The 25,192-nt window shown below is 37.0% G+C and overlaps 1 protein-coding gene across 2 annotated transcripts in view; it reads right to left on the bottom strand.

Annotated features, from left to right (window-relative positions):
* BIRC6 (baculoviral IAP repeat containing 6) overlaps positions 1 to 25,192 on the bottom strand; it is a 184,941-nt gene that overhangs the window by 136,012 nt on the left and 23,737 nt on the right. For both annotated transcript variants that reach the window (XM_074165164.1, XM_074165172.1), the window contains exons 7-13: positions 24,083 to 24,305; positions 23,820 to 23,980; positions 21,866 to 21,924; positions 19,132 to 20,526; positions 10,508 to 10,657; positions 6,819 to 7,044; positions 1,444 to 1,604 (exon numbers count right to left, since the gene is read on the bottom strand). In XM_074165164.1, coding sequence (XP_074021265.1) covers positions 1,444 to 1,604; positions 6,819 to 7,044; positions 10,508 to 10,657; positions 19,132 to 20,526; positions 21,866 to 21,924; positions 23,820 to 23,980; positions 24,083 to 24,305 — 2,375 coding nt within the window. The remainder of the gene's footprint in view (positions 1 to 1,443; positions 1,605 to 6,818; positions 7,045 to 10,507; positions 10,658 to 19,131; positions 20,527 to 21,865; positions 21,925 to 23,819; positions 23,981 to 24,082; positions 24,306 to 25,192) is intronic.

The raw sequence follows: 25,192 nt of genomic DNA, 5'->3' as shown, positions 1-25,192 counted from the left end.
GATCTGCAAATGGTCTGAACTCTAAAATTCATGCCGAAAAAAAGCAAGTTCCATTCAGAAGAGCAAAATGGACTATCTGTCCTTTTTTTCGATTTGATAGAACAAAATTCTGCTATGTGTTAAAATCAATGTTTTTCTTCAAGAATTAAACAAAGGAAGAACCTGCAAGAACATCTGTTGACTGCTGTCCGGCAGCCACAGCTAGCGCTTCTGCCAAAAACTGTTAAACCATCTTGTATCCTAAAAGAATACACTTTTACTCCAGGAATATTGTTATGCTAAAATATTTTATTCTTGGATAACCACCAGTTTACAGGAGTTCTTTAAGAAGCATCTCCAGCACACTTTTTTTTCTTGTTAAACACTGGGAGATGCTACTGTGTGAGAAGTTGTATGAAAGCACATCAATAATCTTCGGTATGCCTATATTCCTTTTCAAAATTTACAGTTCTGTTACCCATGTTTAACTGGCGTGCTCTTACTTAGTATTTTAAAAAATAGAAAAGAAAAAATAAAGAGCTTTTAAAATCATGCTTGCTGTACTCCCCAGCACATCTTATATTCAGCAGCCAATTTAATAATATTCAACAGCAAGATTTCTCTGAAATACCAAGTTCCTAGAAGCATTCAAAACAAGATGACCAGATAAAGATAACTAATTAATGTTTCAGTAAAAGGAAGTGCTGCGTGTAATACCTTCCATCCCTAGCAGACAGGGCAGCAGGACATGCAATGAACACTCTCACCACAGGAAAATCCCAATGGAGGCACAAACACATCATCTTCCACACCAAAGAAGTGACTTTTCAATTTACGCTACCCCCTCACAGGTTCCCTGAGAGCTAGTAAGGTGCAGAGTCCAGCTAGGAGTCTTCCCAAGGCAAGAGCATTCAAAACTTTGGTCTACCCTGTCAAAGCTGCAAGGAACAAAAGGTGAAATCATACTGCAGCTTTCAACGTAGCTTAGTTAATGAGCCAGATGATGAGAGAATTCCCAAGGAAGCCAGGTTTTATTTACTGTCATCAAAAAAGGCCTTGCTATTTTCTCTTATGCATCCAAGAGGCTCCGGCAAATAATTTCCTTCTGTGACTAGGAATCATTTATTATATTTTTTTTAAAATATGTCAAGAACTTAAAAGAGTGCCATTTGTTTCATCAGTCAATCTTTAGGATGATTTACAATTGACAATATATTTTTTGTAATGACTGTAGGATTCAGGCAGTACAGAATAATAATTCAGTTCAACCTTTTTGAGCTATGCACCCAGTTTGTTTCCCCAGTTTACATTCAAGCATGGTAAGTGAAAACAGACCATGATGCTGAGAAATAGAATAAAATGGAAATAACTAAAACCAAAATAGTTACACTATTTCAAGTAAATCACGAAGAATAATGAGTTTGAGAAAAGGTACAATATTCTAAAAGATATCTTTTTTCTTACCATTGACTTTCCCTAAGCCTGGAGCTTTATTTTTCAGTAAAGTCACTTGAATCTGGGGAATGTTTGTGATGTTTGAATTCAAAACAAATTTGAAGTCCACATGCCCAACCATACACGCTTTTGGCAGAACCAGTTCAAAGACATGCTCGTCCCAGCTGTTACTGTCGGGAAAAAAAGAAGACAATGACCCAGTGTTAAGAGAAAATTCAGATGAAGCAGGCAGCATTACCCAGTGCATTCTCCATCTGTGCACACTTTCTTTAACAAGAAGAACAACTTATTTTGCGTTAGCTGACATCCACATGAATTCCTGAAGTAAAAGCCTTTCAAGCTGCAGTTAATCACATTCATTTTGTGAAGAACACGTTAAAATCCAATTGATAAGAGAGGGCGAATCAACGTTCAGATAAGACTAGCAGTGAAAAGATTCCCTATTACCTTCATTACAGTACTGGTTCCATAGTACTATAAGTACCAGTTACTTATTTCTTAAAAAAAAGGAATAAGGGGGAAAAAAAATATCATTAAAAAAGGATCTACACAGTGAAGTGTATATAAAAGCATGATAGGAAATACTTTGCAATCTCTTAAATTGGCCTTCTCCATTGGTAAGCATTAAACAATGTCACTTTCCTGTGGTAAAACAGCCACGTCCAGAAGAATCAAAACACTAGTTTTAAATTATTTTTTTAAATAGATTTGATAATTTATCCAGGATGAGAGGTGCTTCTTACCAGGTGCGCACTCAGAAGCCTGCGCTGTGCAAAACGGTACAGCTTTCTTTTAATGAGTCACCTTTTGAAGCCAACTTTTTTTACACTGAAAGTGTAAACCTAAGATAATAAGTACCCCTCAATGATCAGTTCCATGGTTTGATACGCTAAGGTTTGCAAAAAATAGTTCAAACCAAGAGCAATTCAAATAAAACTAATCATGCATCAACTGTCAATTTGTATCCCTTTTTAAAATAACTGCACTTCCTGATCTCATTTTATCAGTAAATAATTTTTTAAAATGTAGTAGCTTTTATGGCCTGTGATTATTTAATTATATAACTGAGAACACTAAGAAACTGAGTATGCTGCTATAAATACCGGTTAGATGTTTTTCTAACATCTAAATTACAAAAAGGTATTTTAAATCAAATAATGTGCTACACATTGAATATTGTGCAAAAAAACATTTTAAAATAGGTTAAGGATTGGTACAAATATGTTTAATTCTTTGCATTTTTTACAGTAATATCCCTGAAGGCCGTATTTCCCTCAGGCAAGCATAATACACTTATAACGAATTCCAGGTACCCATAATGAAAAGGCACACCAGCTTTCCAGAACAAGCAACATAGAAAAGCAGTGATTTTGGGAAGAAATATGGACAGAAGAGAACTTATGATTTAAGAAGCAACAGTGAAGAATTTTCAGCTAACTGTACAAATAACTCAGGTAAATAAAATAAAATGAAATTTTATCCTACAACACCAGGGAAAAAAAAAAGACAAAACAAAACAACTTCTGTTAGCAAATGTTATACTAAAAACTTAGAATCACTCAATGCCTTTCTTCTGGCTTGGAGAATATGCAGCCCGGTGAAAAACAGGGAGAGGTTTGGGGGTAGTTTTTTATGTCTGAGTATTCCTATAGGTGTCACGCGAAGCATGGACTGAATGAGACATTCAAAGGACCAAGCCTTCTGAAAGACTAAGTCATATTCTGCTTACCCAGTTTAAGATCTAGTACAAAACCAAGAATAAAGGATAAACCAGTTAGTTTGCAGTACTATTTTGTAGTCTGTTTGCTGCATACAACACGTACTGCCGTACTGAATTACAACTGTTACTCGTCTACTCAAGAAATCTATTTTTGACAGAATTCAGCAGCAGATGCCCCAAAGGAAGTTCTAAGTATCTCTCAATAGGCATGTATGGAATAATGATCCTCCATGAAGGTCTCGCATTAATCCAACAGTGAAGAGATCTTCTCATACCTGTAGCAATGAACTTCATAATCTAATTCTGTCATGAGTGAAATACTCCACTTTAAACAGGTTTTTAATTTCTCATAGCTCTGTTTAAGTGCATCTTCTATTTGCGTGTGAAGTTTCAAAGAAGCAAAAAAAAAAATATTTCCTTATTATTTTCTCAATATTTTAGCACATCCATCCTAAATATCACTGTTCCCTGACAACCTAATGCAAGTTCTTCTAAGAACTTTTCTCACCTTTGAAAACCTTCTAAATCTATAGCAGCTTTTTAAAGAAGAATACACAATTAAGACTGTTCTAAATGCGAATATATCATCATTCTCACAACTACAAAATATTTGCCAACACACTTAATTCCTTTTCTACAACACCTCATCAACATTTGATCTTCCACTACAACAGACCCTTGAGCTGTAGACCCATTTCCAGAGTTTAAACACTGGAAAGCGCCCTAGTACCTAGCTCTTTTTTCTTTCATAAATTTTCAAATATGTCTGCATAAGATGAATACATAAAATATTTCCTATATAAATTTGAGAAAAAGCCAGGAAACTCGGATGTCACTGTTTAATCAGAGCACGTTAGGAAATCATGTACTTTTTTTAAAAGGATTAACCGAATTTAACATTTGATGTAAATTACCACTGAAGGGGAAATACTGATATTTAGACAAGGTAAACCAGACTCTACTTTTTCTGTTTTCTTTTTTACACAGCCTTTTTAAAATAAAAAAAAAAAGTAGGATTGAAAGAGCACAAGTATAGTATAATGCCATTCCCTAAAATACATTTACAGGATTATCTCCTTCTATCTATTTGAGAAACAAAAGAATTACCATATCGAATTGCATTACTCATCCATCTAACCCTGTAATTCCACATCTTGATAGGAATCAGTATGAGGGACTCAGAGAGGAGACAAAAGGAACCTCATATTAAGGACAAACAAAATAATCCAAAATCATAAAGTTTCTTCCCAGGTAAGTTTTAATTAAGAGCTAACGTTGCTCTCAATCTTAAGACTGTGTATTGTACCCTATGAACAAAGGGACTATAGTTTAATCATCTTCATCATGTGTCATTTAGCAGCTGTCAAAGACTTCCAGTACTAAATCAAAACCTTTAGCTTTACCTCTTTACATTCCTGTTTTACTTTGCAGCAGGCATAATTCCTTTTCACTAATGAAACAATATTCATAAGGTAATGTTCCACCTATCACCTTCCAATTAACAGCTAGTCTTCACTGTTTGCCTCCTTATATCTTCATATTGGTAGCTTTTTACTTTTCAGCTGTTGCTGAACACACTGGATAATCAAAAGTTTTAACTGGAAGATATTTTGCAGGGAACAACCTCCTCTCCACTTGTTACATACAGAATATTTTGCTTATACAAAGCAAAACCACAAGATAAATAAAGGTTTTAAAGCCTGTAACACACAGGAAGTTTTTAACCATGGCTTATGAACACTTAATTAAAGCAAGTTCAGCTCATGTTAGGTGTTAGCCCTGGAAACACCTGCAACTATTACCTTCCAGACCTGTTTTCCCACCTGGAATGCTTCATTATCACATGCCAGCTTCCATTTTTTTATACAAAAAGCTTTTTTTCCCCACAAATGATCTCTAGCTCCCCTGGCATCCTTTGGCTATTTCACTGCTTCCACTGTATGGGCATTTAGATTTTACATTACTATCCAAATCTTGTGCATAAGTGGGACAGATGTGAACCCAAAAGTTCTTGTAATGCCTTACTATGCACGTCCCTTAATAAAACACACAACACAACTTATAACTGTATTTTGTTTCTCCAAGCTTCTCAGAAAAACTATGCAAAGCTACTTCAGGTAGGTTTTAAGCAACTCTTCAAGCAGACTGCAACACTGCTGCTGTGGTCTTTAGGATTCCTGAGGAATTCCAAGTTCTCATGCCACATGTAAAGAACTACGAAGTGCTACACATACTGTGTCAGTGCACTTAATTTCAATGAAAATATTGCCTACATTTTAGCACAACTAGGGCTCTATGCTGGCTTATGTACATGTCTCGCACAAAAAGGATTAACTTGAGATGAACAGACATAAATCCAGGAGTTTATCTTCACATTTTAAAATAAATTACAACACAATTTCATTTAGGACAACTAATTGAACTGAGGTTCAATAAGGCCAAGTGCCGGGTCCTGCACTTGGGTCACAGCAACCCCAGGCAGCGCTACAGGCTTGGGGAAGAATGGCTGGAGAGCTGCCTGGCAGAAAAGGACCTGGGGGTGTTGGTCGACAGCAGGCTGAACATGAGCCAGCAGTGTGCCCAGGTGGCCAAAAAGGCCAACAGCATCCTGGCCTGTATCAAGAACAGTGTAGTGAGTAGGACCCGAGAGGTGATCGTCCCCCTGTACTCGGCACTGGTGAGACCCCACCTCGAGTACTGCGTCCAGCTTTGGGCCCCCTACCACAGGAAAGACATTGAGGTGCTGGAGCAGGTCCAGAGAAGGGCAACGAAGCTGGTGAGGGGTCTGGAGCACAAGTCTTACGAAGAGAGGCTGAGGGAGCTGGGGTTGTTCAGTCTGGGGAAGAGGAGACTGAGGGGAGACCTTAGTGCTCTCTACAAGTACCTGAAAGGAGGCTGTAGAGAGGCGGGGGTCGGTCTCTTCTCCCAACTTACAGATGATAGGACAAGAGGCAATGGCCTCAAGTTGCGCCAGGGGAAGTTCAGGTTAGATATTAGGAAATATTTCTTTACTGAAAGGGTTGTCAGGCATTGGAATGGGCTGCCCAGGGAGGTGGTTGAGGCACCATCCCTGGAGGTATTCAAGAGAGGAGTTGACATAGTGCTTGGGAATATGGATTAGTGTTGGGTGGTGTGGTGGTGTGTGTGTGGGTTGCGTGTGGGGTGGTTTTTTTTTTTTTTTTTTTTTTTTTCATTGGTTGGACTAGATGATCTTAAAAGGTCCCTTCCAACCTCTGTGATTCTGTGATTCTGTGATTCTGTAATTAGTTATATTGGCACCTGCAGCTTACGTTTTCCGATTAAAACACATACTAAGAATGTGTGTATGCACAAGAAGGGTGAATCAGACTTTTATAGAAACAAGCAAGCGTATCTGTAATTCTGGTGAATGTGCTTGTCTAATTATATAATGAAACGGTAACATTTGGCAAACAAAAATAGACGAATTCAAAACTTGACTTTTCAATTCGTTTCAAGGTACACTAAAACAACTCTGGCAATTTCATACTGTCAGAAAGGGATTATTATCTTTGAAAGTACATGTTCTTAAACTTACAGACTCCTTAAAAACCAGTTAAATTGCATTAAGTTTGTGATTATACCAGCTATACAAACTAGTTAAGCAATACACACATGACTCTCTTTGCACGGTTACCCCACCTACCTGTCTGTCTGTAGCTTCCAAGTTCGAGTGTGCTGAGCTGCATCCCCATGGTGCTGCTGGTGCAAGTGCTGAGGATGCCGCCTTTGCTGCTGCTCTTGCTGGACTTCTACCCAACAGGGAGGAACAGTGGCTGAAAACCGTGGCGTCAAGGTCTCAAAACGGGTCAGTTCCACCAGGGATGTCAGTGTTTCAAGGGAAAATGGCTGGTCCACCAAAAGGTCAACTCCTGAATAATTTCAGAACATACATTAATTCCTGTACAGATGATTTTTCCAGCACACCCTATAAACAGTTTGAAATATATCCAGTGCTATAGATAAAATTAACTACATGTTATATGAAGTTTCTAAAAAACAAAACAAACACAAAAATCCAACAAAAAACCCCCAAACAAACAAAAAAGAAGTCAACCAAAACCACCAAACAAACACAAGCAACTAAACAACCCTAGCCTTTAAGTCAGTATCCTTTGAAGACAGTTCATTTGGAATAAATTTTCTAAGTACTGCAAGCTCTGAGCCTGCTGTCTGGGATTCACCCAGAAGCACCAGGAAAAAGTAATTAGCCAGCTATACTTTGATGATGTAAAGCTGATTAAAACTTTTTTTAATACCTCTATTGATTCATATTAAACAAAAAAAAAAAACCACCCATGAAAGTTTTATATTTCATGAAAAGAGATATATGGAATTACTATGCAATTCTAACATTTTTATCACTGTTTAAAACAGAACTTTGGCAGCTGCTTATCAATATAGACTTGTTTTATGGTGGATTATTAGAATGTTTGGGAAGGCTCCCAATTTAGCTTAAAAGAGGGGTAGGGGAAAAACAAACATGCTTTATGTAATGTAACTTAAAAGACACTGAGCCTAGACAAGTATTTTGTCTTCTTGTCTTTATATCCAAATCTTGCCCCAAGCAAATAAGAATATTAATTGAAGAAGTACTGAAAATTAAAATATCCCAGGGAGACCAACACCTAAAGAAACACTACAAAGAAACTCTAAAAATAATCAGGTTTCCTCAGACAAAAAGAAAATAAATTGAAAACTTGAGGGAAAATAAGATATGCACAATGTCTATTTTTTTACATTTTGAGCATTTTCTCTTAAAAATGTTTTTTGGAGAAAATCTTGAAAAGAAGTGATGGTTTTCAAAAGGAGAAAGTTTGCTATCTGACTACTATTGTCACCACCCCAGGGAAAATAAATAAATAATCACACTAACACAAATACCATCCCCCCAGCTAAGTCTGAACCTAGCAACTGTTTTGCGAAGCAAGCCAGGTTGAAACCAGAATAATAACAAGATAACATGTACGTAGAAACGCACATGCAATTCTTCCCCAAAAGTGAAGCAGCTCAAGATAAGATACCCAGTCAGGCAAAAAATTCACTCTCATTACAACAACTGTGATTTCTGCTTTTCGATCTAGGAGGTAGGAAAATGCTGAAAAGATTAGAAATCAAAAATGCTTTAGAAATTTAATTTCAGTAATAGAGGAGACACTTCCATTTTTTTTCTGCCAAATGTGAACCTCATTAGCTAGATGACACTGCAATAAGAAATGAGATCATAGCTCAAACTGTGCAACACTTCTATCTTTGAGTACACTGGATTTTTTCTGCTTCGTTCTCCCTCCCCCTCCCAACAGAAACAACTACAAATTCAGATTATCCAGAGTACCCACATGTAATGTGGTATCAACCCCTAAAATTGAAAAATGAAGGACTCAACTTTCCAGTGATTTCCAGGTATTGGCTTCTTTAGCAAAATTACATTACTTTTGATATACTGTAATAGTGAATTATGACAAGCTGAAAGTTCTAACAGCAAACTTGAAAAAAGGAAGATAATTATTGCTTTATTTGCCATTAGCAAAAGAAGAAAGGTGCAGAAGAAAGCCACAGACTTCTCTCCCTCGCATATGTACAATGATTTACTACCTAGTGGTTTTCAAACTCCAGGAAAGGCTCTTTTCATGAAAAAGAGAAGGAGCAAAAGAAATTCAGTCCTTGAAGCAGAAAAGACAACAGCAACTGCTGTACTGCTGCTTACAGATAATCTTGTGACAAAAAGCATCATTTCCTTCCTTCTTTTGATCGCCTCTTGTAGAGTAAAATCAGGGGTCATACAGACACGGCACAACACAACTTAAAGTGTTACAAGGCTGGCAGCAAGCAGGGGTTTGGAGAGAAAGACAGCAAGTAGCTTGTTGACAGCAAAGATGCCGTGATCCAAAATGGTCCCTGTACTGCCACTCAGCCCTCTCCCAGCTTTTTTTGTCCTCTGCAGCTGCAGGCAAAGACACCCGCACCACACACAAAATTAACGTCACTTTTCTGAAATAGTCATATCTACATGAACAGATGTATTTCCTTTTATTTCCACTGTTTCATTGCTTTATCTTCATGCTTTATATTATTTATTCTTTTATTTTATACTCTAGGTCATCTATTCCCAGTATATCCCTATTTCTGTCCCAACAGACATGACAAGAACCCCCAAACTCCAACCCAACTAAAATAATTGTGCTCTGTGTCTCTATCTTCAACAACTGCAGGTTAAAACAAAATGCAAAACATAACAGTTTTACAGCGCTCTCATAAACAATTCCCTTTAAACTCAAAGCACGACTATATACATACATACATATACACACACACAGAGTTCAAAAACCTCAGCATGACTCAAATTTTTCTCAGGCTTAACAAGCAAAATTAGATTTGTTGTTAGGTTTTAGTAGCTACTACACTAGAGCATCTTTGATGAGGGTTGAGAAAAGATCAAGAGGCCCACACAGGAACTCCCATAACCTGCACACTCACTGGTCTCCCTTTCAAGCAGGAGGAGCCCCTCGCATTTTTCCCCTTCTACCTGACTATAAAAGGAACAACTCTTTCACCTAACTCCTTATTTTACTTAAGCGGGCCACAGTACTACAAAAGGCAGCAGACTGGTGGCAGGACTGGTATATGCGAACTGCAGTAAAGACAAGATCTAAATATGACGTTTTGGGTAAAAATAGAATTTGGACAATTAGAAACAATTATTTCTTGCTGTCCAAGGGCAGATAACCTTTTGGGGAAAGAAACTGCTCAGTAAATGACAGAAGAATTTGAGCATAGCTCAACCCAAACTGCTAAAAACAAAAATCAAAGAGTTCACATCATAAGCTTAATTTATCATCAGCATCTGCACTGCTTGAAGTACAGAGAGCAGCAATTTCACCTTGTGCAAAAACGTATTCAACCTGTTGAATACATGTTTTGTACAGTTTCAATGAATAGAGCTGTACAGCTTCCACAAGAAATTTTAAGGCAATTTTACATAATGAACATATGATTTTAATTCCAACTAAAGAGCTCAAGCCTATTTAAACTATGAGGGAAGCTCAGTGCCTGCACAATTACCTGTTCTTTCCTGTCTGCCACACTTAAAATAATATGCAGAGATTGGAAAAACAGTTGTGCAAAAGCTGGCTTCTTTAAAATCAGTAACTGCTAAAGTGTTATGCTTGTACATAACCAGTGATAGACATACAGTAACTACAGAATTCCAACTTCAGGCAGCAAAAAAGTATAAAGCAGCTTGCTACTAAATAACTCAGAAACATCTTAATACACAACTTCCAAAAATTACGAAAGCATTTTCACTTATGATTCATTTAAACATGTGCAATTTACCTGTAATGCCTGGGCTAGAAGGGTTAGATAAGGGCTTGGTGCCTTCTGATGACTGTTCTACACTTTTGGAAAGGGATCCATCTACAAGTATATCAGCTTCATCTATGTCGTCGCAGGTCCCTCCAATCTGAAGGAAATGAAGTTCTCCACCTAAAGTCATCACAGACAACAAAAGAAGCAAGTTTAGACACGCAGACAGCTAAACTCAACTCACAAGACAGGCTTGCAGTTGAAGTGCTACACAATTATGACAGTAATTATGCAGGACCTGAAACCAGGAAGATTATGCAGGAATACTCACTTTGTTTTACTACCGTAAATGTTTACAGGATAAATGCAAAACAGAACTAACAAAAATACTGACTCCAGTTGTGAATGGCATCAAAGGAAAAAAATATATTGGGGGGGGGGGGGGCGGGACGGGACACAGGGATTAAAAGGTAATTAAGTAAGGAAACCTCAAAAGAAACTCAAAATCATAACCATAATGACACTTTCCATAATCCAAATCATGCTTTAAACAGAAAATATTCCATTATGTCAACTGAAGGCCTACACTACCTCATTTATCCAGGTTGCACAGATTTTCTTTTATAGTTCAATACTTGAGAATTGAAAAATCACTTCCCCACTGAACCCTCCTAACTAAGGGGCTTTTCACATTATTTCATCAAACCTGGAATTACAACACTGATCAGGTCAACAGTCAAAAGTGCAAGCTCAAAATTTTCAGTGGACAGAATGTTTTGATGGAAGCTTGAAATCCTTCAAGGAAGTTTCCCCTTATTCACCACTATGCATATACACAGATTGTCATTTACAGAGAAGGCACAGAGAAGGAATGCTCAATTTTACGTAAGGCTGGGAGGAGGAGAAGGGCTGTTAATGGTTTCAGAAATTACAAAAATCCTAATCGGTAGGATTTAAATAAAAATTCTAAGTAGGTCTTCCATAGTTTTTCTGAAAATTGATTACAGACTGTCCTTCAGCATCTTACTAATGTTCTGACAAACACTGAAATGCAAATTATGCAGGTAATCTGAAACAAAAAAACCTTGAGATAAAGTATGTAATAAAAAGCCAAGATAAAAGCATAATCAGCAAGTACATGTTCTACATTGTGAGGGGAGCAAAACAGAGAGCGACAGAGGCACAGCAAGGCAGAGAGAGAGCATGTGAGAGGCACTGAGAGAGCTGGTATGGGGTTTTTTTCTGGATCTCAAGAAGAAAGGCCCGACAACAAACAGCTTAATAAAACAATGTTTTAACAAGACAGAATAAAAAGAGGAAAATAACAGCTCAAATGACCAAAAAGGAAGAACCTCTCCATAGACAGGATCTGCACGGTGTGCTGTGGGAAAATCCACTCATGGTCTGGGTGATGCTGCATGAAAGGAGGGCTCACAGCATTTGAAGGGACATGAGATTTTCTCACTATCCATATTTCTCCTTATCAAAACAGCTATTTCATTAGGACATGATGCCATTCATTAGTGAGGCCTTTTTCATTGTTCCAGTGATGCCATTTTCATTGATCCAGTAAGAAGCCTGTACCGCCCCTCTCTCAGCCCCAACCCACCCACCCCCAGTGCAGAACAGTACGTCCCAAGTCGATCCCAGAGTGGAGGGGAAAAAAAGTAGTTCTAGCAAATAACACATATAAAGAGTTTCCTTAAAATTAAACAGCTCACAAATGAGCACTTTTCCTCAAACAAAGAGAATTAGGGACACACTAGAAAAAACAGACCTTGACAGCTTTGATTGGTAATAAGCCAAACCTTAGTTTGTTTCCTGTTCTGTTTACTGCTCAAAGATCAACGATTAGAATGATCTCAACAACCAAAACCAGATAGTCTCCTGTCCTGGAAATAAAGTACATCCTCATGCAACAGAAGTTCAACAGACTGACTTGCACCATCTGCCAGTTTTATGGCTCACAGCAGGAGAAACACTGAAGAACTTCAGAAAGTTGCGAGTTTTTTTAAGGGAAAGTCATGCCAAGGTCTCACTTACTCTGTGGCTGGTTGGGTAGGCTTTGCTTTTAAAGAAAAAAAACCTTGGTTCTCAAACCAAGTTTCTGAGTTTCTGTCACTAATTAACAGCAACAAAAAACATCCTTAACATTTTATTCATACTATAAGAGGAAGTGAGAGTCATAATCCCTGCATTCCTGAAAGACTCCAGCACTTTTCAAAGAAAAATTTTGTGCTAAATTTGAGGTATCTCACTTTGTCATATTTGTTTTTAAAAACCTTCTGTAAAGAAGTTTATCATTAACTTCAGTTATACAGTATTAGCCTATAAAATTATCAGTGCTTATTCACGCTTTCCAAAACCCTGCAAATGGCTTTGCTTCTGTATCATAAAGGAGACGTTTATTCTACTAGAATATCCAAAGATGACCTTCTGATGATGCATGCTTACTTTTGTTTCAAAGATACCATAGTTCCTACAGTCAAGTGCCAGGGAAAAAAAAAAAAAAAAAATCTGTGCAGAAGTCAAGGCTGCTTTTTATTTTTTCTTATTTTTGGGGGCATTACTGCTGGCTCATGGTATGCACTACTAGGCTGAAACAGTGACTCATCTCGTGCTTTCTAATTCTAGCCAGGTAGCAACCATCGTAAGTAGTAGCTTACCTGAAGACTTCTCTGCTTCTGTCACTTTGACAGAGGCAATAAATGCCTTCTGTTGCACTACAAAGAAGATATGAAAGCTGGCACTGATGTACTCAGTGATCACAAAGGAGAATAATTGGAAACCAGCATCAATATATTTCCTGAAAATAACGGGCAACACATTTAAAACACTGTTAATTTAATTCTGAATTGTATTTAAAATCTGCAATTTGCTTGGAATCAAGAACCTGGTGGGTTATACAAACAGAATATAAGAATCAAAAATCCATCCAAATAAATCCCAACTTTCCTTTTGGCAAAACAGTTACTGGTTCCAGGAAAGCAGCATTGGCACAAGTTAGAGAACATGTCAGAGATTAGGTCACTGAAGTCAAAGCCAATCCGGTGAAATGTTCAGTATCCTGAACATATCCTGCACTCTGGCAGGAGTCTGGAAGAGTGACGCAATTGTCAATAGCAAATCACAACACAAGGACATAGTCGAACAATCCCCAAATAGTTAAAGGAATTAAGAAAACAAAGCCATTCTCCAGGAAACAACTAAACAACTTACAGCCCTCCACATCTCACCACTGGGCTGTAGAGAAAGGGTTAGCTCTAAACATACTCGTTCAGAACACTTGAAAAATGTCCTCAAGAAAGCTTCCCCAAAACCTCACTCCAACAGAATTTACACTATTCTTGGAGATTTCAGCTGTAAAATTCCATCCCAGCTTATGAAAAAATAGAATGCAACTGAACAGGGACAAGTGAAAATTACGATGCCTAGCAAGAATTAATTAAATGCGTTATTACAGAATGAAGTAAAAGCACCTCTTGTGAGTCAGAAGACAAACCTGATTCAATTTCCTGCTCAAAAGTGCAAACACCCCACTATGTCTATGCACACATGGTATGTACAGACTGCAGAGCTGCTAAGGAATTCCTCTGTTCCATTCAAAGACATCCGTAGGATTACTGTGCCTGGTTTTGGGTATCTCATCAAGAAACATGTGGACTGACTTGAGCAGGTCTTTTGAGACATGAGAGAAACGTTTTTTTTTTTTTTTTTCTTTCAAAGCCCCTGAGGAAAGTTTAAAAGGATTGGAGATATTCAGCTTAAGAAAATAAATAAACTGTCTTCTCCTCCTTTTTTGAAGTAATCTCTTTGCCATGTCCATAAAGGACAGTAATGACTCCAATCAGCAAAGATGATACAGGCTATACACTAGGGAAAAAAAGCATCATCAAGGACAGCACGCGACAGAAGACGTTTCATGAGAATGCTGCTAAATCTCCACGTTGAACATCTTCAAAAACAGGCTGATGAGTACTCTACTTCTGAATGGGTGTTATTGACCCTGACTTGAAGATGATCTCTTAGCATTACTTCCAACACTAATTCTGACGTGGAAAAAAACTCGACCCTTCCCCAATCCTCTTAGACTCCATTGCCTATGAAGGCAGAAAATTCAAAACACTAAATCGATTCATGAACTTCAAATACACCAGTATGCAAGGCTGACAAAGCCTAATGACATGGAAGAGACAATTAAGATATCCAAACAAAACCAGAAAAAAAGCTACAGAGAGTAGTTAATACACTATATACAACTCAAGAGCAAGATATTTGTTATAATTGAAAGGTACAAGATTTAGGGGAATCAATTCTCAAATATATAAAACTGCCATCCAGTTGTGCCAGGTTTGCAACAGGAAAAATTAGCATAGACAACTCATTTTCAACATATAAACTCCAGTCTGAGAAAACAATTTCTCCAACAAAGAGAAGTGACCAGAAAAACTTTTGTTTTAATGTAACACTGCAGGGAAGAATCTAGGAGAATTGTGTATATAGAAAAGAACATTGAAAAAAACATAACCACAAAACAGACATCTAATTGAAAAAGTGCTTATAAATGAAAGTGTAAAACAATCAGAAAGATACAAATGTACACGATGGGTTACATTCAGTGTTCGTGGTCTCTTTTACAGCTTCCAAGTCGGATTAATTCAAAAAAAGACAATATCCAAAAGAACTGACCCAACGTGATCTAGGAATAGCTATGTGCGAGCAGCTGATTATGGAACTTCAGTTGGAGCTGGGTCTTTTTGTCTGTCGGCTCTGAAGCAAAATTGACAGAAAAGAGAACTGCTAGAATAAAAAGACACTAGAGTTCTTTCTTATGATGAAAACAAGTAGAAAAACTTTTTTTCCCCTGCTTTTCCCCAAACTACTTCCAAATAATAATTATACTGAAAATATAACTAAATGAATTTAGGGAACTACTGAAGAACCACTTCTTAAAAATCAAATTGACTTTCTGTTGAGAAATATTTCCCTGGAAGTAATGCAAAGACTCAGCAGGACTCACCAAGGAAATGATTTACTGTAAAACCTTCACTAAACACAGACATTCAAAAACTAGATTTGTGAAAGAATTAGATTGCAAATTTCACAATCCAGGAATACTTCACTCACTAGAGGGAACTCAAGCACTCAAACAGATCATACAGATTTTAACACCTACTCAGACAGTCTGGCAGGGAAGTACCTGCTTCACCACATCACAAACATTTCCACTTCTTGTAGCATTTGTCTGAAATACCACCTCACTTTCAGGAACTTCAGTGTCTGAAGCTCTCTGACTTGACAAGGGAGAAAATCAGTAGCAATGAAAGACAGAAAATTGACAATTCTTAATGATCTTTTTAAAAATACTCCCAGAAACACAAGTATGCACAATTTTCAAAACTGCCCAAACAAACTACAATCAGAGATTTGCACCTTTATGTTAAATTAAAAAAAGAACATTGCAGATATGCCCATTTTTCCACCTCATTCCATACTCTAAAGTGAAGTTCAAAAAAATTACCTGAATGGCAAACACAGCTAAACACCTAAACTAAGGAAACAATCCAAAACAAACCAAACAAAAAAACATAGAATGTATGCTATGGATCATTTTCTTCAGTAATTTTTGGTAGGACTGTAATTTAAAAAAAAGAAATATGGTTAGGTGAAAACTGAGATTTAAAGAAGGTGATGACAACTGTAGCTCTGGAAACTTATGCATCCAAAACAAGCTATATCTGATCCTTTTAAACAGCAGACAACAGGCTTCAAATATCATCAAATGACCACCCTTACAGCTGTAACCCTATTCAAAAACAATACCTGTCAGCTTACTGCACAGTTTTATAATAAAGAATTTTGGATTATTTTGGATGCTACAATAGCAGAATTTAAAGTGTTTTATATTAACGACACAAGAAAAAATCTTTAGAACTCCCATATGATAACACACAAAGTAGTCACTACTAAGAGGGAAATTAAGTATAGTCTACCTTCGGGAAAGGGAAGAGAAGAAAGCAAAATACAAAGACATTAAAGTCCACTACATTTCCTTAGCAGAACTGGAACCAAGAATATACTTGCACACTTCCCCCCAGAGGTCACCTCCAGATAACCGTTGCAGAAAGAAAGAAGCACCTGAAGCTGACACCAAGAGGTAACGTTTTGAAGTGGGCTAAGAATAACTCAAAGATAGATAATGTCAAATGGAGATCTAAAACATCTTTACATAAAACCACTCAAAGCCTGAAACACCTATTCACACAGAGGTTTCTTTTCAATTATATCTCGGAGGCAGCTATGGGAAAAATCATATGATCTACCAATGAAAATAATATGTCAACAAGCAGGAGCAGCAGAAAAAAAAAAAAAAAAAAGCTATTCTGTATCCAAAACTTTCAGACATTAAAGTACCTCTTTGCCTACTTCCCCCATCCAAGCAAGTAAACAGGAAAGAATGCACTGCTCAGCTTATATTCTTTAAGGGTTTTCCAACAACATCCAAGCATTTCTAGTGCATCTAAGTTCCAAATCTTCATTTTCACTTATGTTGTCTTCTTACATCTTCTAGTGACTTGCCAGAAGGATTAACATTAAATACATCAGCGAATATAGCTATTCTACTTTCAACACATATCTTCTTAATGCTGTCAGATTGCAGGAACCATCTCATACGTGGTAGTAAATATTAGAGGAGCTAAGACCTCAAAGTGATTTTCGAAGAAGCCTAAGAAAACTGCATTTAAGAAAATATAATAATAATTAAAAAAAAATAAAAATCTTCAGCTGCCTAGCAGGTACATAAGCTATCTTACCCACTTACAGCAGAAACATTTAAAGGATGATTATAATTCAACACAACAAGAAGTATGCAAAACTTATTCCGTACGTTGTTATTCAAATGTACAATAAGATATAGGATTAAAAAGTTACATTAAGAGTTAAGCTTTTTTATTTTTTCTTCTAGTATTCCTGAATTTTATGCATTACAGTTATTATAAACGTTTAAGATCAAGCAATTCTTTACAAATCTTCATATCTAGGCATAAAGTTAAGACACTCAGGCTTCAGACTCTAGCATCAGACCCCGAAATCCAGATGTCTAATGGACATTGGTCCCTAAATATTTATGATGGCTTTTTGACTTAGTTTCTCAAAAGCGAGAAAAATTATACCAGAAGTAGTGACTGAAATATTAAATAAGGAACAGAAATTGAAAGCTTCTAAAGACATTTAGACAATGAAAATAATGAAGTTCATTCTAATTTGGTTGCAAAGCAGAAAATCAAGTTCCAAAGAGAGGAGCAGTGGGCATAAATGAAAGATAATAATAATCAATGGATAAATAAGATAAAATGAAGAGTTATCAAAGTACTATATTCAAAAGAGGAAACGAGGGCAGAGGGATACCTGTGGCATAAAGGACTACAGAAGAAAAAAAACCAAAATCGCAATCATCTTAGAGACATCAAGAAAAAAAAAGATGTCACGGCAAAGCTAGATGGATGTTGTAACACTCTCAGAGAGGAAAAAATACAGATATATTTACTGAAAAAAGCAGAATGATGTGCTTGTCTATTATGAGGAAGATGAAGTATTCTCCAGCCAGTAACGGAGGTGGTGTTTATCTAGGCAGAAGAGACAAATACTCCTACGCACACAGAATAAATGCTCCCAACTCAACAGACCTGCATATCTTACACTCAAAGTCCCAAAACAGGTTTAGATAATACCAAATGCTACAAGAATATAATTACTGTATGTGCTAACACTGGATGGGAAAGTACCATGCACAGTAACAATATGTCCTTTAACTTTTCTCATTAATCTTAAAACACTAGACAGACAGAATAGATTTGGTGTAAGAAATAAATGAATAGTAGCACAATTCTGCAGAAAAAAACCTTAGCAAGGTCTGTTTTTTTAAATGAGATTGATCAGCAAATTATAAGTAAAAACATTATGACATGGATATGATATACTAACAGTCTTCAAAGGCAATTATCCTTTCCATTTTAATGCGGAAAAATGTGCATTATTAAATAAAGCCGAAAGAGTTTAATAGACATTTCCTCAAATGCAGTTACCAAAAGAGAACAATTTAGTAAATATGAATGTTTCCTTTGGGAAACCTGCAAACATAAATATTAGTTGCCAATGTGTGATGTCTTCATCCACACTAAAAAAGCATCTCTAAAATCTCCACTACTAAAAATCTTGGTAGGTAAGTGATAAACACAGGGCCCCTAACACACATGAAATTTTTACAATAAGCCTGATGTTATCTGTTGAAAACTCAAATCAGGTTTACGTGTGATTATCAGCTGCTCATAGGAGAACTGTGTAATCAACATGACATGGTGAAAGGAGGAAATATGTCAATTTAAATTCTTCTGGTAGAGAAAATTCAACATAATATTGGCAGGAGTTCATTTGAAATGCGTGAACCATCCCACCAGCTTAGCCCCTCTGAGAGGCTAAGTGTTTCCACCAGAGCTGCATTCAAGTGCAGGACAACTAAATGAGACATTGGTGCATGAAGGAAACTGCCCACCGCCTACTACTATTTCGAAACTTAAATTCTAATATTCTATAATATAATCCAAATACAGTCAAATGAAATATTAAAAAAAATTTTTTAAGAAAAGTCTTACCTTTGGTGCATGCACACAATCTGTCTGTGCCCGAACAGTATATCACAGAGACAAACATATCTGGTTCCTCAGTGCCCTCTTTTTTAGGTGGCTCCACTTTGGCCAGAATTTCAAAGTTCGAAAGATCTAGTATTTTTACATATCCTCCCTGAGTAGTTATTACCAGGTGCCCAAGAGTAGAGATCTCAGATCTTCTCTCTCTCCCACTGCCATTTTTAGAAGTTAATTGTATTTCCTCTACAGGCTCCTCACAGTCATCCTCTCGATTATCCAATATATCTGGTGGGAGCAAAATCATTGAGGTAATTGTGTCTTGGGGGTCTTTGATATGCTGGATTTTTACCGGTTCCTCCTCTAGAGTAACTATTCTAGTGGCATAATTCATCTTATAAAGCACTAGGTATCCACCACTAACACTTCTCTGTTCAGGTTGAATTATTAAAGGAGTTGGTACATCTGCTGGTGACTCATGCTGGATTACATCAATACTTGTGCCATTCACTACAGCAAGACTTGATTCTAGTTCCCCCTTCCTTCTATTACATAGTGCCGAGTTTAATTTATTTAAATTATTCAAGGCCTCTACTTGATTTATTGCACTCAGAGATTCGACAGGACAAGTCCGCAGTCCTACTAACAAATGAACTCCATCTGCACAAGGAGTGATTGAATCTACACACAGGTTCTCCTCCTCTGCAAACTTTGGCAGACGCAGGCACTGAACCAAAGTCCCAGGCTTGGGAACCATAGAGCTCCACTTGTCCGAGTCCGGAGAAGTTAGGTTGGCTGCAGCATCTGCAAACTGCTGAATGTAAGTCACAGGGGGGTCCTGTAACAGCAACTGTTCCTGACTGTCCAGCTCCATTTCAATGATCTGTGGAACTGTGAAACCATCATCATGTATACTTTTACTCATAATATTGTTCATCTGTGAAAAGAGTTTTCCTGCTTTTTCATCAGACTCCTTAATGCTGTATAGCAGCAATACAGGTAAAGTCCTCCTTACCAGAGGGGAATTCAGTTCTGAGTTAGTGCAGGATTCATTGTCAGTTGATCCCTGTTCCGAGACACTCTCACCTCGAGTCCTAGTTAAGCCATCCAGTGACCTCTGAGAGTTACTGCTAACAGGAGAGGTAGCAGGTGATTTGTATGTTAATAGACCTCCAGCTAATAAACAAGGAAAGGGAATGTTGTGTTGTTCTAGATGTTTTTCCTTCATCTTTTCACTCTTACAGTTGGCCAAACAGGGATTTGCCCCAAGTTCTTCTAGATCCTTAACCGTGTCTTCCAGAACATTTGCAACAATTTCCCACTGAAGTTTTTCAGGTTGCTGAAGAACGCTGAGAGCTGTTATATCAAGGCTGACTTCCATAGTTTCTTTTTGCGATGTATGCCCTTTAAAACAAAAATGTTTAACATAATATGTGTTCAAAAAAGGAATCATATTGCATACATTATGGACTTATGCTCATAATTAAGCAAAAAGTCACTGCTCTACAGTTTCGATATGTTAAAACATTGTGTATTCAAGATTTGATAGTCAAGAAACAATAGAAGAGGCCCAGAGACATTCCTTCCATAGACTAATAGTTCTCTAAATTTTATCAACAAGAGTGATAGTAAAGATAACAAGACATTACTGGGAGACTTGTTACAAAGGTTAAACAGCATTATCTTTCCACCCATTACTCTACTTGGTTAGACCACCATATTGAAATCCAACTAATCTCATCAACACAATTCATGTTCTGCCCTATATTATTCCCCTTCCTTCCTAGACAATCCAGTACCATCAAATATCTGCAACTCTGAAGATTCATTCTCCAATCTTAGTTGAAAAACATGTCATTTCACTCTAAAACTTGATACTTTCCACCATGTAACAGATCATCTAATAGAAAGAACTCCAAGCTACTATAAAACAAAACCCAGTAAAAACTTAAAAGAGACAGCCTGATCAAATTAAACAGTACTACAAGAATAACAATGAATCATAACAGTTCAACTAAGTAATGTAAAGATTTAAAATATTAGAAAGGACACTGTAAAAACCCAGATAAAGAGGTGACTTAAAGCACAAATGACAGAGTACCATTTGTGTTAATACTTTTGTTAAAAAAAAAAATCCTTGCATATGCACACGCACATTTTCTTTTTTTCCCCGCTTGCTGATCCTTATTCAAAGATATAAACTGGATTAGGGAAAATAAGCATGTAATCCTCCCTCCCATCAAAATTTCTGATTCAGCCTCTAAGAAACTGGCACAGGAACACCATGCACAGCACTGTTCTGCTTCCATATGAAAACTTCACTCAGGAAGAGAAATGGTCTATCAAAGCACATACCCACAGGGAAACAGTCAAGATGCAGGAACTCTCTCTGACAATCCCCTGAATTTAAAGGATTTTGTACAGCTGTAATTTGTTGCTGTTCTAAGTAAGGTCTTTTAACTTGGTTTGTGTGTTTTATTGACAGCAAGATAAGCGATGCTTGTTGTCAAATAAGACATTTATTAACCAACAAAGTAGGATTTTTCTTTTCTCCTGTATGTAATCTCTCCACCACACAAACAGTGACTTAACTATTGGCATTGCTTTCAAGGTCAATCTTTCTTCTTTTTTCTAATACAGTGAATATAATATCCTTTGCTTTTGATGGGGCTTTTTTAAAAGCCTGAGAAGAACAATTTCCCTCCTGACCTCTAAACTATTATATGGATCAGATATAACCTACCCGTCACAGATTCTGATCTGGAATGCTCTTCGCTGTCTGAATCCTCCAGTAGGTCATCACTGGAAAAAAATAACGCATGAATGACACCACGTACACTGTAGCTGCATTCTTGTTTTCAATTAAATTAAAAAAATAATTTAGTGAAAAATACAATGTAAATTATAACCTGGCATTTCTTTTAGTCACCATTGTACATCCATTGATGAGTTCGTTACAGACACTAACAACATAGATTTTTTTCCTTTGTCATCAAACCAGCAGGCAAGCTTTCTGTTTGCCTCATTCTACTATGGTATTCCCAACAACCCAGACATAAATGGAATTAAAATGAAAGCCAGTTCTCAGAAATCTTTCCAAGAAAAACAAAACCAAACAAACAGAATCGCTAAGAACTGATGAGACGTTATTCAAAGTCCCTCAAAATAGTCTCTGAAAGGTGGAGCTGCCAGACTGGTCTTCAATTCTACCAAGGCAACTTTGTAGCTAGTACAGAAAGAGCATATGAACAGTGTGTTGGTTTTAAAAACACTACCAGCTGAGTAATTTTTTTCATAAAAGCAGATTCAGTTCAAAATACTTCTTCAAAACAAACAGGCCTTCAGTAGTTTAAGAATATATGAAGATTTTACACAATTTTTCCAATATAAGAAACAGTTTCATATTACAGGCTCTTTGCACACAGAAGTAACAGCAGTGCCTCTGCAGCTTCAGGTATAACTACTCAGTATCAAGTCAGATCCCTAAATTTCAACAAACTGAATGCTTCCTCACACCCAAGAAACAGATTATTTTTGGCTCAAATCTGATCCACATTCATTTCACAAGAAGACAGCGTCAATTCAACACTTTGATTCTCATCCAGCTTCCACTTGAGCGGGAAAACTATAGTAAATGTCATATAAATTAAATGAAGTGAAAGATGCTTAGTTCTTAGCAGTTTGATTGTACTATCCTTTAATCAGCTCTTAAAATCTGCTTAATTCTTTAACTCTCAAGGAGTTTACAGCCCTAAAGCTACAGTAAAAGTCTAGGCCCCAGCAGCTGTTAAGCCCCACACTCTGATGTTGCCCACGCTTCTACACACTCTCTTCACAACAGCAAGCTTCATATTTGCTCTGCAGTCCTGTAGGAATCACACCAAGCTTAAACCGAAAGATTTCCTTTCCTGTGCATGTAGCAGTACTGTTACTTTCTATGATGCTGAAGTTTAAGAAGAAACATTCAGAAAACTAGCAAACCTCCCCCATCCCCTTTTGTCCTGACTTTTCCAACAATTATTCACTCTTTTGTTTGAGCTTTGGTAATATGAGAAAATAGTTTCCAGTAACAGACTGTAAGAAGCACAAGTGAAAGAACGCTGCTTTTTCTCACATGACACTTTCTAAGCACTGGCATACCCTCTAGCTTATCTAAAAGCTTGCGACAGGACTGCTTAATTGTTTATAGAGTCTCTATGCATGTGTTAAAGGTACAAAATGAAAGCAATTCCTAGCACACCCACATAATTTATTTTCAGAATGACATAACCAGAAATTACAGAGAAGCCATCAGAAAAAAGCATGTTCCATAAGTCTTAGGGTAGCCTTAATTTCAAAACCTGAAATGCATAATCCGTAACTAAAATGAAAAGCTGTTCCAAAACTTGTATTCCTTTCTCTTTTTTTCTCTGCCTCTGGAACATTGGCACAGGACAGCAATGAGATCTGGTATCTCTCTGTTAGTGGGGTGTAAAAACTGAAACAGCAGGAATAAAATGGAACTGGATTTAAAGACAGAAATTTACACTATTGTTTATGAAGCGTTGAACTGTGTAGAGAAACACAGTGATTAGAAAAATTATCTCCATGGGAAAAAAAAATACGTTGCCAACCTTATGTTTCACAAAGCATGGCTAAATGGCATTTACCACTTACACAGCAGCTTTTCATATTTCTAATTTTGTAGATTGGCATACCTGTCTCCTTCTAATTTTGGTATATCTGAGCAGCTAGACGAATCTTCTAGCCATGCTAGTGTTGGTCTCCTTGAGTCAACCCCTGAGCTCTGTTCTCCTGATAACATAAGTTGCTGCACAATAGCCGGATCGTATGCGTTGATCTCAAATTTTAAGTGGACCTGAGAAACAACAACAAAAAAACCAGAAGAGGTCTTTGGTTTAAATCGAGATATGCTTAATCAGTAAATAGGTAATAAAAGCTGGTTGTTTATATTGTATACCTTCATAAGTTTGGAAACATCCCATATACAGATCTTTCCTCGTTTTGTTGCAGCAGCTAGAAAATGAGGGCAACTTCCAGATCCAAAGCAGGCTATTCTGTCAGTGCCATCTGTGCAGGGAAATTGTGCTGGACTTGTTGCCAGTGTGACTGAAAGAGGTACATTCTGAGTGTGCTCACCCTTGACAAACGGGCAGTTTGGGGAATGTCTCTCATGTTCAGACCTTTTCATATTAAAAACAAACACAGTAAACATTGATTTCTTACTGTGAAAAATATATACATCATATACAAACTCAGCCCTTGAAATGAAGCTGAAACTGAACTGTTTGAACTGTGCTGCAGTCAAGCATGCAAGAAAGTTCTGAAGTTACTAACGCACCTTTCCCTGCTGTTTCTCAACAGCAGACTGTATTAAAGCCTTTGATCACTTAACAGATAATTCATATTCAAATGGAGGAATCTACACACAGTGCTCTTAATATAATTAATCAATTAAAAAAAAAAAATAATTGTTCTATAGGCAGTAGTCTTCATGAAGAAAAGCACAGATTAAAATCTACAGAGCATACATTACAATTCCAGTAAGATACTATTATAAGTAACCTTAGTAAGATGAAGCAATGACCTGTCTTTAGTTCTACATCTACACTTACAACAATCAAAATGGAACACAGTTCTGAATGACACAGTGACTAAGAACCATGAAAAAACCACCTTCTAATCTCAATATATATCTAAGGCAGACACATGGCAAAGAGCAACTACACTAGTACAAAATGTATGGAAACTAACAAGAAAAAGGGAGAGACAAGGACTATGAAGATAATATTACAAGGGAAAGTTTCCAGCAAGTCAGGAATCTGATGTGTTCAAATGACAATTATAAACACCAAATAATCAAGACAAAAACTATGCTGAGAACTTTTTTAAAATCACTATAATGTCCTGCATTTTTGTTGCTATGCACAATTTTAGCTGAGTCAGGAAACTAGTAATGGATTTTGCAACTTCACATGAAAGGCAAATATGCACCGCATGACCATTGCAGTTTAAGAGCTCTAAAATTCCAGTCATACAGAAGATTGAGTTTAGATCCCTGCAAAGAAAT

Source organism: Numenius arquata, chromosome 2 (assembly GCF_964106895.1).
Source record: "Numenius arquata chromosome 2, bNumArq3.hap1.1, whole genome shotgun sequence".
Lineage (NCBI taxonomy): Eukaryota > Metazoa > Chordata > Aves > Charadriiformes > Scolopacidae > Numenius > Numenius arquata.
The sequence above is the reverse complement of the archived record's forward strand: the minus strand, read 5'-3'. Positions and strand labels throughout refer to the sequence as shown.